This window comes from Natrix helvetica, assembly GCF_964273705.1.
Source record: "Natrix helvetica genome assembly, chromosome: 3".
NCBI classification, from domain to species: Eukaryota; Metazoa; Chordata; class Lepidosauria; order Squamata; family Natricidae; genus Natrix; species Natrix helvetica.
In genome coordinates this window covers 167,560,207-167,576,138 of record NC_138549.1, presented here as the reverse complement: position 1 = coordinate 167,576,138, position 15,932 = coordinate 167,560,207, and the positions used below count along the sequence as shown (strand labels likewise).

The 15,932-nt window shown below is 47.1% G+C and overlaps 2 protein-coding genes across 2 annotated transcripts in view; both read left to right on the top strand.

The window, feature by feature from the left end:
• Positions 1 to 15,932, top strand: part of RPS21 (ribosomal protein S21) — a gene marked incomplete at its 3' end in the record, with an annotated part of 293,510 nt that overhangs the window by 196,252 nt on the left and 81,326 nt on the right. The gene's annotated exons all lie outside the window — the stretch shown is intronic.
• Positions 14,010 to 15,932, top strand: part of CABLES2 (Cdk5 and Abl enzyme substrate 2) — a 69,767-nt gene continuing 67,844 nt past the window's right edge. The window contains exon 1 of the mRNA XM_081947887.1: positions 14,010 to 14,700. Coding sequence (XP_081804013.1) covers positions 14,099 to 14,700 — 602 coding nt within the window. The 5' untranslated portion in view covers positions 14,010 to 14,098. The remainder of the gene's footprint in view (positions 14,701 to 15,932) is intronic.

The window sequence follows — 15,932 nt, the reverse complement described above, 5'->3', positions numbered from 1 at the left end:
GCTTCAATCACTTCCCTGGCTGTTTTTTAGCCTGCTCGTCCAACAATCTTGGTAGCTGGCAAATTGTCAGATAGATAGTAAGGGAAGTGTGGGTGACCTCCTTCCAAAATCTTACAGGGCTCCGGGTTTTGAAGTAAAGGGGTTCTGACCAGGGGTGGGATTCACTTACTTTCCCTACTGGTTCGTCGAGGCTGGTGGGCGGAGTCTCTTGCAGCCGCCACTACCAGTTCGCCCGAACCGGAGAGAACCGGCTGAATACCACATCTGGTTCTGACTACCTATCAGTTATTGATGTTGTCTTTTGCTCTGTGTCTCATGGGGAGGGGGGGGCATTAACCAACCTTGGATGATTCCCTAGGAAGCTAGGTCTGGTTAACAGCTGGATGGGAGACCACCAGGCAATCCTATTATTCCATCCTGAAAGCAGACAGTGCCAAACTGCTTCTGAATGGTTGCCAAGAAAACAGTGTGACATATCCGAATCGTTACTGGACTCCAGGAACATATTGCTGTTGTCCAGAATTCTTATTTTTGGACTCTGATTACCGGTAATTCATCCTCTAGGCAAGCCACCATGTTTGCCCTATGGAGATTAATGCCATAGGACAAACCTATGGCTCTGCTTGTCCTTGACTGCCACCTACCGGACATGGAGAAGAAGGAATTGGGTATGTCTAGTTTAATGAAAAGAAGGACTAGGGGAGACATGATAGCATTGTTCCAATATCTCAGGGGTTGCCACAAAGAAGAGGGAGTCAAACTATTCTCCAAGGCACCTGAGGGTAGAACCAGAAGCAATAGGTGGAAACTAATCAAGGAGAGAAGCAACTTAGAACAAAGGAGAAACTTCCTGACAGTTAGAACAATTAATCAGTGGGACAGCTTGCCTCCAGAAGTTGTGAATGCCCCAACACTGGAAGTCTTTAAGAAGATGTTGCATAGCCATTTGTCTGAAATGGTATAGGGTTTCCTGCCTAGGCAGGGGGTTGGACTAGAAGACCTCTAAGATTCCTTCCAACTCTGCTATTTTATTGCATATGCTTTCTCTATGCAGCTGTCCCTGGAAGTTGGTTAGCAATCAATGTTTGCATAGTTCTGCAAAAACCACAACTCTGGTATAAAGATTCATGGATGATCTAGGTTGCAATAACAGAGGGATAGAATCAAGATCACGTGACGTGTTAATACCACTAGGTAAGGCCGCACTTGGAATATTCATCCAGTTTTGGTCGAGGTGATATTAAAAAAAGATGTGGAGACTCTAGAAAGAGTGCAGAGAAGAGCAACAAAGATGATTATGGGACTGGAGGCTAAAACAGATGAAGACTATATTGGAAGAAATATCCATCTGGTTCAGTTCCAAGCTGGGAGAAAAAAAATGAAGGCCGAAGGCTGGAGGTCCATTTATTGATGAACAGGACCACATAGGTTGTGGTTCTGGTACAGCTGACCACATGGAGTTGAGAGTGGGGATTCTTTATACCTTCTCTTGGGCTTTGAACTTGAGCTTCCTGTTCCTGTGCAAGAACATATATTCTATTGGCTGTTGTCAGACTCCCACAGGGCCATGTACAAATCCTAGGAGTTTGTCTGAGCTCAGTTTGGTTGAAGTTTGGTCGGCTGATGCAATGAAGGGGCTTGTTGGGCAATTCCTGTTGTGGCTGAGGGCTAACCCTACCTTTGTTCAGACCTTGTTGCAGGGAATTTGCTTATGAATAGAGCTATCTATCTCTTAAATACGGACATCTGCTGTGGCTAATTACAAAAGGTGGGGACTATTAAGAGTTCTTCCTGCCTGAAAAACACAGTTCTCCATTTCTCATCCAGAGAAATATAATATTAATATTCCTCAACATATTTCGTTCTTCTAGGAGAGGGGTAGCTTCCCACAAAATAGTTGTAGGAATTGGGTTTGTGTAGTTTAATAAAAAGAAGGACTAGGGGCAGTGGTGGGATTCAGCCAGTTCGCACCACTTGGGAAGAACTGGTTGTTAACTTTCTGAGCAGTTTTGTGAACGGGTTGTTGGAAAAATCATTAGGGCAGAGAACCGGTTGTTAAATTATTTGAATCCCACCACTGACTAGGGGTGACATGATACCAGTGTTTCAATCTCTCAGGGGTTGCCACAAAGAAGAGGAGCTCAACCTATTCTCCAAAGCACCCGAAGGCAGAACAAGAAGCAATGGATGGAAACTAAACAAGGAGAGACGCAACTTAGAACTAAGGAGAAATTTCCTGACATTTAGAACAATTAACCAGTCGAGCAACTTTCCTCCAGAAGTTGTAAATGCTCCAACACTGGACGTTTTTAACAAGAGATTTGTCTGAAATAGTACAAGGTTTCCTGTGTGAGCAGGGGGTTGGGCTAGAAGACCTCTAAGGTCCCTTCCAACTCTTATTATTTTGTTCTCTTCTGTTCCTCTCCAGAGGATCTGATTTCCCCAAACCTCAAAACTCAGTTATAACTTCTGGCTGATCCTTGCCAACAATAAGTAATCTGTTGGTTTTGATTTCAGGTTCAGGAAGGAGCGTTTCCTCTTAGGCACCAGAGAAGACTAAATGCAACTAAATTCCAGAGACTTGATGGCTATACCAGTTGAAAATAATATTTGTAGGTCAGGGTTGAACTGTGGGGTCCTTGGTGCTCTCTTGAGTTTGGTGGTTTTCTTGTAGACATTTCATGACCCAATTAGGTAACATCATCAGTGCTAGAAGTAGTCTAGACATGGAGAGAGTCTAGTTGAGGGAGGGAAGTTGTGAAGATGCTGGGATGATCAGGCAGGTGGTAGTATGCTGGGACAGGAAACGAGAAGGAGGGAGATGATGATTAGGCAAGCCAATGAATTGGCGGGCCAATAAAAATACACTGGGGTGGGAGTAGCTATGCCCGCAACCCAGTGACGTGCGGTGAGGTTTATGGCTGGTGAGGCTGGTGATGTCATCAGGAAGGCGGGGAATTCTTAGCAAGGCGCCGGCCACGACTCGGTTTCCAGGGTCCTTTTGCGAGCGAGCTGGCTGGGAAACGGTAGCCGACGGTCTGAAAAGTCCGTCCTTTCGCGAGCAACTTCCCGTAAACCTGCCATTGCTCAGTGCGAGGAAGGGAGCCGCTTGCGCATGGCGCATTCGCCCTGGAACCATGAGCTCCGGCGTCAGAATCCGACAGAAGGCGGGGAATGGGACCACGTGTGCAGGAGGGAGGCTGAGGCTAGAGGAGCCTCCTGCACCTCCCTCTGTCCTGCATACGTGGTCCCATTCCCCGCCTTCCCGACTCAACATGAAGGGGACCGCAGCTCGCGCAGTCACATTCCCCGAGGCTCCTCAGCGCCTTTTCCCTTTTTTTTCATGATGAGGGCGGTGAGGCTCTGCCTCTCCTGCCTCCCCTGACCGCACGTCCCTGCCGCAACCACAAATCAAACCTCAGAGTTGTTATATAGTGAGATAGGCAGCATATAAATTGAATACATAAATGAATAATTATTTTTAAAAAGTGAATGAGGCTAAGACAAGAGAGATGGAATAGGCTAAACTTCTACAGGTAGTCCTCAATTTTCATTTAGTGACCATTTGAAATTACACCAGCATTGAAAAAAGTGACCTCCAACCGGGGAAAAAAAAATCCTGCTTGGAATTGCCTATATCCTCATATGCAATTTACATAGTTCCTAATCCTTGGTTAGACTCGAATTATTACATTTTCAACAGTCTTTGACTGTGAATTTAATTATAAAGGTAAAGGTAAACAAATGCCTCACTAAGCAACGGAAATTTTGAACTCAATTCCAGTCGTAAATCAAGGACTACCTGTATTAATTTAAGATTAAGATTAATAATGATTATTTAAGATTAAAGGTCAAGGTTCCCCTCGCACATATATGCTAGTCGTTCTTGACTCTAGGGGGCGGTGTTCATCTCCGTTTCAAAGCTGAAGAGCCAGCGCTGTCTGAAGACGTCTCCGTGGTCATGTGGCCGGCATGACTAAACGCCGAAGGCGTATGGAACGCTGTTACCTTCCCACCAAAGTTGGTTCCTATTTTTCTACACACTTTCGAACTGCTAGGTTGGCAGAAGCTGGGACAAGTAACGGGAGCTCACTCCGTTATGCGGCGCTAGGCATTCGAACCCCCGAACTGCCGACCTTTCTGATCAACAAGCTCAGTGTCTTAGCTACTGAGCCATCACGCCCCCTAAATAGAAGCTTACGTACCATTGACGCAAGTTAACCAATGGGGCTAATGGGATTGTTGTTTCCTGAGTATTTACAATAAGTATTTCCTGCACTTTCCTAATGAAAATTGCAGTTTAGCAACATTGGCTCTGCTTAACCTATTAGATCCGCAAGATCGCCGTTGTGTTCTTTGGCAATGCTCTCTTCTTGGCATTCCTGAGAGGTTAGAAGCAAATGACCTTGAATTTCTAAAGTTGGGTTTTTTATACCATATTTTTATAACCCACCTTGCCTCCAGGGGTGGGTTCCTGCCAGTTCTAACCTCTTCTATAAGTCTTAAAGGTGCCAAAGTTGGCGTCCCCTGCTTTCGAGAATAGCTTACAATACAATACAATGGTAGAGTTGGAAGGGACCTTGGAGGTCTTCTAGTCCAACCCCCTGCCTAGGCAGGAAACCCTATACCGTTCCAGACAAATGGCTATCCAACATCTTCTTAAAGACTTCCAGTGTTGGGGCATTCACAACTTCTGGAGGCAAGCTGTTCCACTGATTAATTGTTCTGTCAGGAAATTTCTCCTCAGTTCTAAGTTGCTTCTCTCCTTGATTAGTTTCCACCCATTGCTTCTTGTTCTACCCTCAGGTTCCTTGGAGAATAGTTTGACTCCCTCTTCTTCGGGGCAGCCCCTTTGTGGCAATCTTCTTCAGCTAGTTAATACCAGAAGAAAACTCTAAGTCTCTTTCAGAGATAGGGCTATTTCCGAGGTATGGTCATCAAAGGGAAGCGGCAACAGTGTGACTGAAAATCCAGAGATTTCCACGTGTGTTAAATAACAGGTGGACTTTTGCAGGCACCACCAGCTTCTTACAACATCCTGCGCAAATTCTTGTAGCTTGGCCTCTTTGTCGATTTGTACTGTCATATAACCTCATTGGTATGGGGCCCGCTCTCTAGGGCACGAGGCAGCTGATAATATAAAAAGATACAGGTAGCCCTCAACTTATAAGAGTTCTTAGTGACCATTCAAAGTTACAACGGCACTGAGAAAAAGGGACTTATCCATCACTTTCTTCTCCCTCTCTCTCCTCTCCCTCCCTACCTCCTTTCTTCCCTCTGTCATTCTTCCCTACTCTACTTCCCCTTCCTCTCTCCTTCACCACTCCCCTCTTTCCACTCCTCCTTTCTCTCCTCCTCTTCCCCCCTCCTTGCCCTCTCTCCTATCCCTTTCTTCTTCCCTTGCCTCTCTTCTTTTCTTCCCACTCTTCTCATTTGCTTGATGTATTTCAGCTTCTGAGCAAGCTCCGTTTTATGTTGATGGTAGTTATAGTTCCTTTTCGATATACATATTTCATTTTAACATCCTTTCTTGAGAAAAAAATAGGACAAAAAAGTATACATATATAGTCATTGTACTTAAAAAAAAAACCCAGCCTACTTTTGGTCGAGATGTAGACCTGGTTACAATTCCTAGCTATTCTCACCATCAAAGTTCAGGTGCTTGGCCCCTGGTTCATATTTATGACCGTTGCTATGCCCCAAAGTCATGCGATCCCCTTTTGCGACCTTCTGACAAGCAAAGTCAAAGGGGAAGCCAGGTTCACTTAACAACTGTTTTCTCAACGGCAGTTGAATCACTTAACACCCCAGGAAAGAAAGTTCATTAAAAGAGGGCAAAATTCACTTAACAAATATAATAGAATGAATGAGCTGGAAGGGACCTTGGAGGTCTTCTAGTCCAGCCCTCGGCTCAAACAGGAGAATCTATACCAGCGATGGCTAACCTTTTCCGGACCGAGTGCCCAAAGTGCACAAGAGTGGGAATGTGTGTGTGTGCGCCCGAACCCCCAAAATGCAATGTGTGCATGCCCCCCGTGCATGCCCCGCCCCGTGTATGCACGTGAGGCCCCCTGCATGCACCCCCTGTGCATGTGCATGAGCCCCCCCTGCACACCACCTACCCCCTAGGCATGCCTGCATGGCCCCCCACATGCGCCATACTTCCCTCATGTGCAGAAATGACCCAAAGACTAGCTGGCTGGTGGGAGGCATGCGCGCATGCGTGGCGGAGCTGAACTGGAACGACGGGTTGCGTGCCCGCAGAGAGAGCACCGCATTCCACCTCTGGCGGGCGTGCCATAGGTTCGCCATCACGGACTTATACTATTTCAGATAAGTGACTGTCTAGTCTCTTCTTAAAAACCTCCAGTGATGGAAGCACCCATGATTTCTGCAGGCCAGATGTTCCACAGTTAAATGTCTCACTCAACAACAGAAATGTTGGGCTCAGTTGTGATCATAAGTCGAGGATTACCTGTCATTGCAAAGCATCGATTAAAAAACATTTTCCCACATTTTTGTCCATCTAATTTAGTTTTTTCCACACCAATTCTTTAGAAGAAGGTATTCCTTTGACCCGGATGTTAAGTTAACAAGGCCGGGACCCAATTCACTTAACAAATGTGGCAAGAAAGATGGTTAATTGGGACAAAGCTCACTTAATCACTGTCTTGCTTAGCAATGGAAATTTTGGGCTCAATTTTGTGGTAAGTTGAGGATTAGCTGTAATTTAATAGGAGGTGGTAGAAATCTTCCACCACGTGCAAAAGTATATGATGAGACCACCAGGCCATCATTTTAAATTAGTGTTTTTCAGTTTCACAATTTTAAGATGCGTGGACATCAACTCCCAGAATTCCCCAGCCAACCATTTTAAAATTGCCAAGTTTGGAAAGCACTGCTTTAAATCATAATGCAGTTCAAGCAGTAGTACAACATGTCGTATTTTATTTATTTATTACCCAAATTTAGAAACAGCTGCAGTCCCAAAGGTCTCTTGGGAATTCATAAAATAAAATACCCAATTTTTTAAAAATGCAATAAAACTACACAAATAAAAGGTCTACAAAAAGAGTCTTTTTTTAAAAAATAGAATGAAGTCAAATAAGGGAGCCGTTACCATTTTTCCCCCATGGATTTTGGTCTTATAATGTTTCTATACTTTAGACTGGTAATTTCCCTATTCTATTATTCTAAATAACCACTAAATAGCCTTATTCTAATTGCTTCACTATATTAATTTACAAATTAAATTTAGAATTGCACTTGTACTGTTACATGATTATATAGCTTGTTTCACTCTAGTCACAATTCCTCTGATATTGTGCATTGATATTCAGCCTGTTAAATTTGACTCTTTTTCTCTCAAATATTTATTTTGCCAGTCAAGGACAGACATAAAATGACTGGCTGATTGAAGAAATAAATAAATAAGGAAGCTAAGCTGTAATTCAAAATCAGATGAAAACACAGTTCGCACCAAGCTGACCTTGTAAGAACTTTAAAAACAAAGTTGGGTCTCGCTCATACATGGATGGGAGACCACCAAGAGTAGATGCTAAACAGGGGTGGGTTCTGGCAGCCGTTACTGCCAGCTCGCTCGTGGGCACGCAACACACACGAGCTTGATGAGCGCTGCGCACGCATGCACAGTACAATAAAAATTGTTCTGCACATGTGCAGAAGCAAAAAAACAAGATGGAGAGAACTGGTTCGGGGGCGTGGCAGGCCTGGGTCGCTGCCGGCTCCAACGACCCAGACCGCCAAACCACTACTGGTTCTCCCGAAACAGTAGGAACCCACCACTGATGCTAGACAAGGAATCTGGGCCTATCTAACTCCTGGCAAAAGGCAAGGGGAAACATTGCTATGCTATTACCGAGAGATCTACGGTATTTCTAAAGCAGTGTTTCTCAACCTCAGAATGTTAAGATGTGTGGACTTCAACTCCCAGAATTCCCCAGCCGCCATAGCTGGTTAGGAAATTCTGGGAATTGAAGTCCACGCATCTTAAAGTAGTTGAGGACTCGGGGGGGATGGGATTGAAAAAGGTTAGCAACCAGTTCTCTGCCTGGTTGCTGGGTGGGCGTGGCCATGATGGGTGTAGCCTACTCAGCCTTCTGCATCACAGTGGGGGTGGTGTTTTCACCCTCCCCAGGCTCTGGAAGCTTTTTTCGAGCCTCCGGGAGGGCGAAAATGGCCTCCCACAGGCTACAGAGGCCCTCCGGAGGCTGGAAACAGGCCAATTTTCAGACGTCTGGTACTTCCAGTAGACCCGTTTTTCGCCTTCCCAGAGCCTCCGTGTGGGCCTTACACTTACCTCACATAATGAATGGGCAGCGTGGAGACTCCTGGGGGGGAGGGGAGGGGTGGGCGGGGCCAGCCAGTCCTTGCAACAGCTGGTTCGGCGAGCCGGATGCAAAATTAGCATCAAGTTCGCCCAAACTAGTGCAAACCAGCTGAATCCCACCCCTGGTTGAGGTTGAGAAAACTGCTCTAACGTCACCAAAATTGAAGCTCAATTTAAAGAAAAGCTTTCTTTTTAAATCTGAGTTCAAGGTTTAGTATGTTGTGTGAACGAGCATGAAATAAAAAGAGAGTCACTTTGCAACAGCAAGCACTACATGGAAATAGTATTTTTCCTCCCTCCAGTGATTCTATGCTAATTTAACATCCAGGGTGAGATAGGGAGAGAAATTCCTGTCTAGTCTACCACGGCAAGTTACTAAAACTCTGACAATTATAAGCAGCTGGGTCTTGCAGATAGCATATGGAGAAAAACGCCCTTTTCCAGTACACATTTAACGTTCCCTGATTAGAAGGTCCAGCCAGCAAAGAGAGAAAGAAAAACGTAGTATTAAGTTCGCAATCCATGACTCCGTTCAATCACACTCGAAAGAAAAATAAAGGCCATTTCTTAAATCGTTGGCAAATAACCTTCAATGCAGCTGCTCTTTTCTTCTGGGGATGCTAACATTGCCAGCTGCACCCAGGTTCAAATACCAGCAGCATTAAATCTGCAGCAATGAAGCAGCATTCAGAAGACGCATCGGAGCCTTCCTTAAATTCAACCCAGGTTGCACGAGCTGATTTGGCAAATTTTGGGTCAGCTAGTGGCCGCCAATGTCAACTTTGGCTATGGTCTGATATACCAGCGTTTGTGTCAGCTTAGAAAATAAGAAATTTGATCCCCTTAAGGCAGGGGTGTCCAAACTTGGCAACTTTAAGACTTGTGGAGTTGAAGTCCACAAGTCTTAAAGTTGCCAAGTTTGGACACCCCTGCCTTAAGGTTAAGACATGTATTGTGTGAATGCCATCAGGGATTCCTGCAGGGACTAACCCGTGACTGGAAAGTCGAAAAGCAAGATTTGAAATTTGCTGCGTCTTCCCCCCAATCCAAATAATCTTTCCTCTCAAATTAGCACAAGGCAAATCGATGGATATCTCAGAGGTGCTTTTTCAAAAGGCAACTGGACTTGGTTTTTCCTTGAAGATGTTTCATCTCTCACCCAAGCAGCTTCTTCGGTGAAGTCAGAACTGAAGAAGCTTCTTTGGATGAGAAGTGAAATGTCTTCAAGGAAAAACAAAGTCCGTCAGAACTGAAGAAGCTTCTTGGAGGAGAAGTGAAACATCTTCAAGGAAAAAAACAAAGCACCTTTGTCAGGGATGGTCTTCAAAAATTTTAGCAACGGGTTCTCTTCCCGGTTGCTGGGTAGGCGTGGCCATGGAGGACGTGGCCTAATCAGCCTCCTGCACCGTGGCGGGTGGGTGGGGTGTTTTTGCTCTCCCCTGGTTTTCCCAGGGGCTTTCCAAAGAGCTCCGGAGCCCCTCCGGAGGCTGGAAACAGGCCAATGTTCGGACTTTCAGAACATCCATGTCTGTTTTTCACCCTCCCAGAGCCTCCATGCGGGCCATGTACTTAACTTACCTGGTAAGACTCCTGGGGGGGAGGGGCAGGGTGGGGGGGGCAGGGTGGGGGGGCAGCCAGGGGTGGGATTTGCGGGTTCGCTGAACTGGGTAGATCCTTACCTAGAGGATCGCCCGAACCAGTGACGTGCGGTGAGGTTTATGGCTGGTGAGGCTGGTGACGTCATTAGGAAGGCGGGGAATGGGACCACGTGTGCTGGAGGCTGAGGCTGCCTCAGCCTCCAGCACACGTGATCCCATTCCCTGCCTTCCTGAGCGCGCTTCGCCCCCTCGCGCTCCGCGGTCCCCAACAGCAGCTGCTTTTCAGTGTTTTTCTGTGCATCTGGCGTTTAGGACATCTGGCTATCTACCTAAACACCAGACGCACAGAAAAGCACTGAAAAGCACTTCGCCTCCAAGCCACTTCGTCTTGATGACGTCGCCGCAGCTGCTGGGTGCGGCCAGACGGAGGTAGCCAGAGCGACGCTGAGGTGGTCAGGGAGGATGAAAGAGTGAGCGAGCGAGCGATGGAGGATCAGGCAGCCTGATCCTTGGTCGCTCGCCCGCCGGACTGCCTCAGCGCCACTCTGGCTACCTCCGTCCGTTGTGCCCGACAGCTGTGGCGATGGAGGCAGAAATATTGTTGGCGCTCCCGGACTTCGTCTTGACGAAGCCACAAAAGCGACTGGGGAATGACAAGAACCTTCCTGCCTCTGCTGGACTTCGTGCACTCCTCGCGACTGCAATATATGTCCAGAAGTGGCTTTTGTGGCTAATGGGGTTTGGGCTTCCAGCCCAACAGCCCCTGCCACTTCTGGATGTCTATTGCAGTCGCGAGGAGCGTGCAAAGTACAGCGGAGGCAGGAAGGTTATTGGCGCTTCCGAGAACCCTCCTGCCCAGCTGGCACCGCCTCTCGCACGCATCTCCTCCTCCTCCTCCTCCCTCCTCTTCCTCTTCACTCCCCAAAGGCTCTTCTCCTTACCGGAGCTTAGCGGGAGCTGTGTAAAAGGGATGGGAGGAAATATATATTATTATTATATATTATTTCATGATGAGAGGTGAGGCTCTGCCTCCCCTGCCTCCCCTGACCGCACATCCCTGGCCCGAACCCATGCAAACCTGCAGCAGCTCACCCCTGACCTTTGGGATAACCATGACCTGGATGACTGAGAATAAAACAAGTCAAATGATAATTTGCTTACTAGGGCTGCATCACACAATTGGGGAGGGATTGGGGGGGGGGGGGACACAGAGATCCTGCAATGGCTTTAAGAATATCCTGAAGGAAGCAATCCAACAGAAAAGGCTTTTTCCCCCAATGTGAAGGTGGAAAAATAATAATAAAAGAATTCCTGTAGGCACAGTGAAAAAGGATGATCTGCTATCTAATAAATAATTGATGCTAGCGGTTTTAACATATTAATTAGCTACTTAGGCTATGCTTTTTTAAAATGTTTTTTCCTATGTGGAAAACAGGATTCAGTTAGGAAATCTGCTTTTAAGGCTTACCCCTTTGAAAAGTTTTGAAAATGGAAGAATATACATATGCAAAGTGTTTTCTTTTTTTTATTTCATTCGTCTCTTGGTTTAATTGTTTAAACAATTGATAGGGCTGCCTATTTCACCAAGGTGACCCTGAGTGGCACACAAAGATTAAAACCCAAAACCATGTCATAAATCGTAAAATCAATATTCCATTTTCTTTTCAAATCAGAAGCTTTACAAGCCAGAAATTCCCTCTGGAGCAGGTAGGTTGAAGGATTTATTTGGAAATTAACTTTGCTGCATCTAAAAAAGGATGAAAGCCTTCGGCAGGAAAAGCAAAGGCAAGACAGTTTTTATTTTACTTATTCGTCTAATTAAAAAACCCACCAGTCTCAAAATATTATTGGGGAGCGCACATCATCGGATGAAATGAAATGATAAAATGATAGCAATAATAATAATAATATCTGTGTCAAAGTATTGATAGGTTTGCATTGGTTAAAAATAAAGATTTTTTTGTGGTGGCTATCTCTGTGGATTTAGTTTCTCATTCTAACCTATAGTCCTGGTGGTCTCCCATCCATGTATGAAGTATTATTTAGGGGTAGGTTTAGAAATTAACCAAAATAAAATTTATGCAGCCTTAAAAATGATTTTCTGTCTTGGGCCAATCATTCACTTTCAGCCTTAAGAAGATATAGTTCCAAAAATCTTGCCAAGAAAACTACAGGGACCACATCGCCACAAACTCATTCACTTGCTCACTCTAAGCAAATATTTCTCAAATTCAGTAATTTTTAAGTGTTAACTTTAAGTTGAAAATTCAGTTATTGGCATTAAACAAAATTTAGCATAGCTTTGAACATCTGTGACAGCAAATCCTGTGAGATAACACACATAAGATGTGTCTTATTATTAGAAACATACTGGAAGCAAATTTTCTGAAAATTGGGTTTTTCCTTCTCCCCTTCCAAGACTGGCATTACATATTTTATTCAGGGCTACTGAAGATACTTCCAGAAAAACAGGTAACAGTGATAAATATTATAGGGAATCTCCTTAAACCAGCTCTTAATTAGAAAATAAAAGTGTGGAACTCTAGGGAATAAATGTGCATTTCAAATACTTTCTGTTCATATGTTTACTAATTGGCTCAATGGAAAGATAAATCTGTTGCAAGAACCATTAAAGCATTCAACACCAGGTAAAAAGAAGGTTAAATGTCAAACTTCCCTGAACTTCCTTCATCTGGTCAGGTATATGGTATGAATAGCGTAAGTCTATTAAAAGTGAGATTTGCAAATTCTATATAATCCAAGAAAAGGATTGTTGACAGAGTCATCTTTAAAATGTGTGGACTTCAACTCCCAGAATTCCCCCGCCAGCATGGCAAGTTTGAAAACCATTGGGTTTTGTTGTCCATTTTGACTATAATATTTATTTATTCAATATGTGTGGCAATCCAGCTGCCCCTATTCTAGGCAGACATACAAACAACCCCCAAGTTTCAGAAATACTGCTCTAAACGCTGCTTTCCTTGCGTACGTGGTCAAATGTCTATAGAGATTCTTGACCATGCAGGTCGTGTATGTCCCAAAGGTGCTTTTTCAGGAGGCAACTGGACTTTTTTGTTTTTTCTTTGGATGCTTCTCATCCAAGAAGCTTCTTCAGCTCTGACAGGAAGCACTTGGAGATCAGTGATCCTCTAAAAGGATGCCAATGACCAGCTGTCTGCAAGGAATATAAATCCTTCCATTCCCCACAGATAACAGATTGTCAGAGTTAGAAGGGACCTTATAGGTCATCTAGTCCAAGCCCCCACTCAAGCAGGAGACCAGATGGCAGTCCAATCTCTTCTCAAAAGCCTCCAGTGATGAAGCTCCCATAACTTCTGAAAGCAACTCCTGTTCCATTGGTTGATTGTTCTCACTGTCAGAAAGTTCCTCCTTATTTCCAGGTTGAATCTCTCCTTGGTCAGTTTCCATCCATTATTCCTTGTCTGGCCTTCGGGTGCTTTGGAGAATAGCTTGACCCCTTCCTCTCTGTGGCAGCCCTTCAAATATTGGAAGACTGCTATCCTGTCTCCCCTGGTCCTTCTCTTCCCTAGACTAGCCATGCCCAGTTCCTGCAACCATTTTTTGTATGTTTTAGCCTCCAGTCCCCTAACCATCCTGGTTGCTCTCCTCTGTCAGAGTTGAAGAAGCTTCTTGGATGAGAAGCGAAACGTCTTCCAAAAAAACCCCAAGAAACTCCAGTTGCCTCCTGAAAAAGCACGTTTGGCGCTTTTCCCAAAAGGCAACTGAACTTTCTTAGTGGTTGTTTTTCCCCCCCCCTTCGGAAACCTTCCCGGCCTTTGAACCCGGCGGCCTTTAGGACCTGGCGAACACGCGTTAAACAGAAAGGAAGAAGGGAAAAAAAGGTCCCGGGTGGAGGGGTGGGGCCAGCAGGAAGAGGAGGAGGGGAAAACAGAGCGGCCGTGACAATAGGACCGTGGGCTCGCCAATGAGAGGCAGCGAAGGGCTCCCGTATTTACATACCGCCGCGTCGCGCCCAATGGCTGCCCGGGCGCTGCTGAGCCACATCCCTTAGCGGCCCAAGAGTGGGAAGCGCGAGTCCGCTCCACCCGCCCGAGCTGGGGGCGGGCGGCCGGCGGGCCGACGGCTTCCCCGCCGTTGCGAGTGGCGGCTGCCGCGGCTTTAAGAGAGAATGGCTGCGGCTGCGTGCGGCTCCCCGGCCAGCCGGCCGCCCCAAGAGGAGCCCGCGGAGGCAGCGCCGGCCGGGGCTCGCAAGCGGGGCGGCGATGCGCGACGGAGGCAGGCCGCCCTCTTCTTCCTCACCAACATCTCCCTGGACGGGCGGCCCCCGCCGCCGGGCAAGCCCGCTTCGCCGGCCCCGGGAGAGCCTCAGCCGCCGCCGGTGCCGCGGCCGCGTCCTCCGCCACCGCCGCCGCCGCCTCCCCCGGAGGAAGAGGCAGGGCGGGCGGCGTCGGCGGAGCCCGCGCCCCGCCTGCTGCTACCGGCCCCGCTCGGCCCCCCTGCGGGCTTCCTGCTGCCCCCCGCGGCTGAGCTGGACCCTTCCCGCGGGCTGGGCGCGGCCGCTGCCCTCCTGCCCCAGCTGCTGCTGGGCAGCCCGCTTTGCCCCGTGCCCGCTGCCGCCGTCAGCCCAGCCGCCTTGGCGGGGGTCTTGGTGGGCGCCCCCAAGACGGGCATCGCGCCCCCCGGATTGCTGAGCCCCACGCTGGGCGCCCCTGTTGGAGCAGCAGGAGCAGCTGGAGGAGGGGGGCTACCTTTGGAGGTACAGAGGCAAAGGTGAGGGTCTCTTCTCCCCTCCCCCTTTTTCCCCCCGGGTTTTGGGGGGGAGGGAAGCTGGTATCGTCTGTTTATGATGGTCTGCAATTAATTCCAATTAATTAATTAATTAACCTGCTGGCGGGTCGGCTGGATTAAGCCCCCCTTCCCCCCATCCCGGCTGCGCCTTCTGGATTGGGGGGGAAACACAAACACATTATCTTTTTTGTGGCTAGCCCCACGGGGGGGGGGAACCCTGGCCTCATCCCTTGTCTTTTTTTGCAACTTTTCCCCCTGCTGCACCCTCGTCTCTTGGGCTGATTGTTTTATAATTTTATTTTATTTTGTCAAGCAGGCATCAGATAACAGGTATAAGTATAAACATCATTATGAATACAGGAAAATGTGTACGAATAAGGCACGCTGGTGCGCTTATGCACGCCCCCTTGCTGACTTCTTAGGAATGGGGTGAGGTCGACAGTAGACAGGCTTAAGGTTAAAACTTGTGGGGGTTTGGGGATGAAACCAGAGTTCAGGTACTGCATTCCAGGCATTGACCACTCTGTTGCCAGTCGCCACCCCCCCCCCTTCTTCCAGTAGCGGAAGCGGCTTAAGGTGGCATAAGGTAAAAGGCAAGGCGAATGAGCTGGAGAGAACACGTCTGTATGCGGTGTTCCAGGGACCTCTGGGGTTTTTTTAGGCTGAGCAAACTTTCTGCAGCATGAAGGGGTGTGTGTCTGTGTGTGTTTCTCAAGGGAGCCGTGCAAAGAAGCTGCCTTAGTGTGCAACCCGAAGGAAACCTACGGAGCATTTAATCCTGGAAGCAAGATTGAGGAAAGTCACCCCAAAGAGTTTTGCTTGACCCAGAGGTCTCCCCCTTAGTCCCTAAAAGAGAAGGAAAGTTGGGAAAGGCCACTTGATGCCCTGGACCAGAAGTGCCAAAAACCCCACCCCAAAACATTGTGGCCAGCTTGCCAGTGTCCTTTTGTGACCCCGTCCCCAATCCCCCCATTCAGTACCCTACATTTTAAAGCAGTGGTCAGCAACTGGTGGTCCGTGGACCCACTGGTAGTCCGTGAGAAAACGTTGGTGATCTGCAGAAAAATTATTTGCATTTTTTTTTATTTCACCAAATACTATTTTATCCTTTTTTAAAATTCATATTAGTGGTCTGTGGGATTTAAAATTATGAATGTAGTGGTCCCTGAGGTCCGAAAGGTTGGTGACCCCTGTTTTAAAAGGTATTTGTGTGT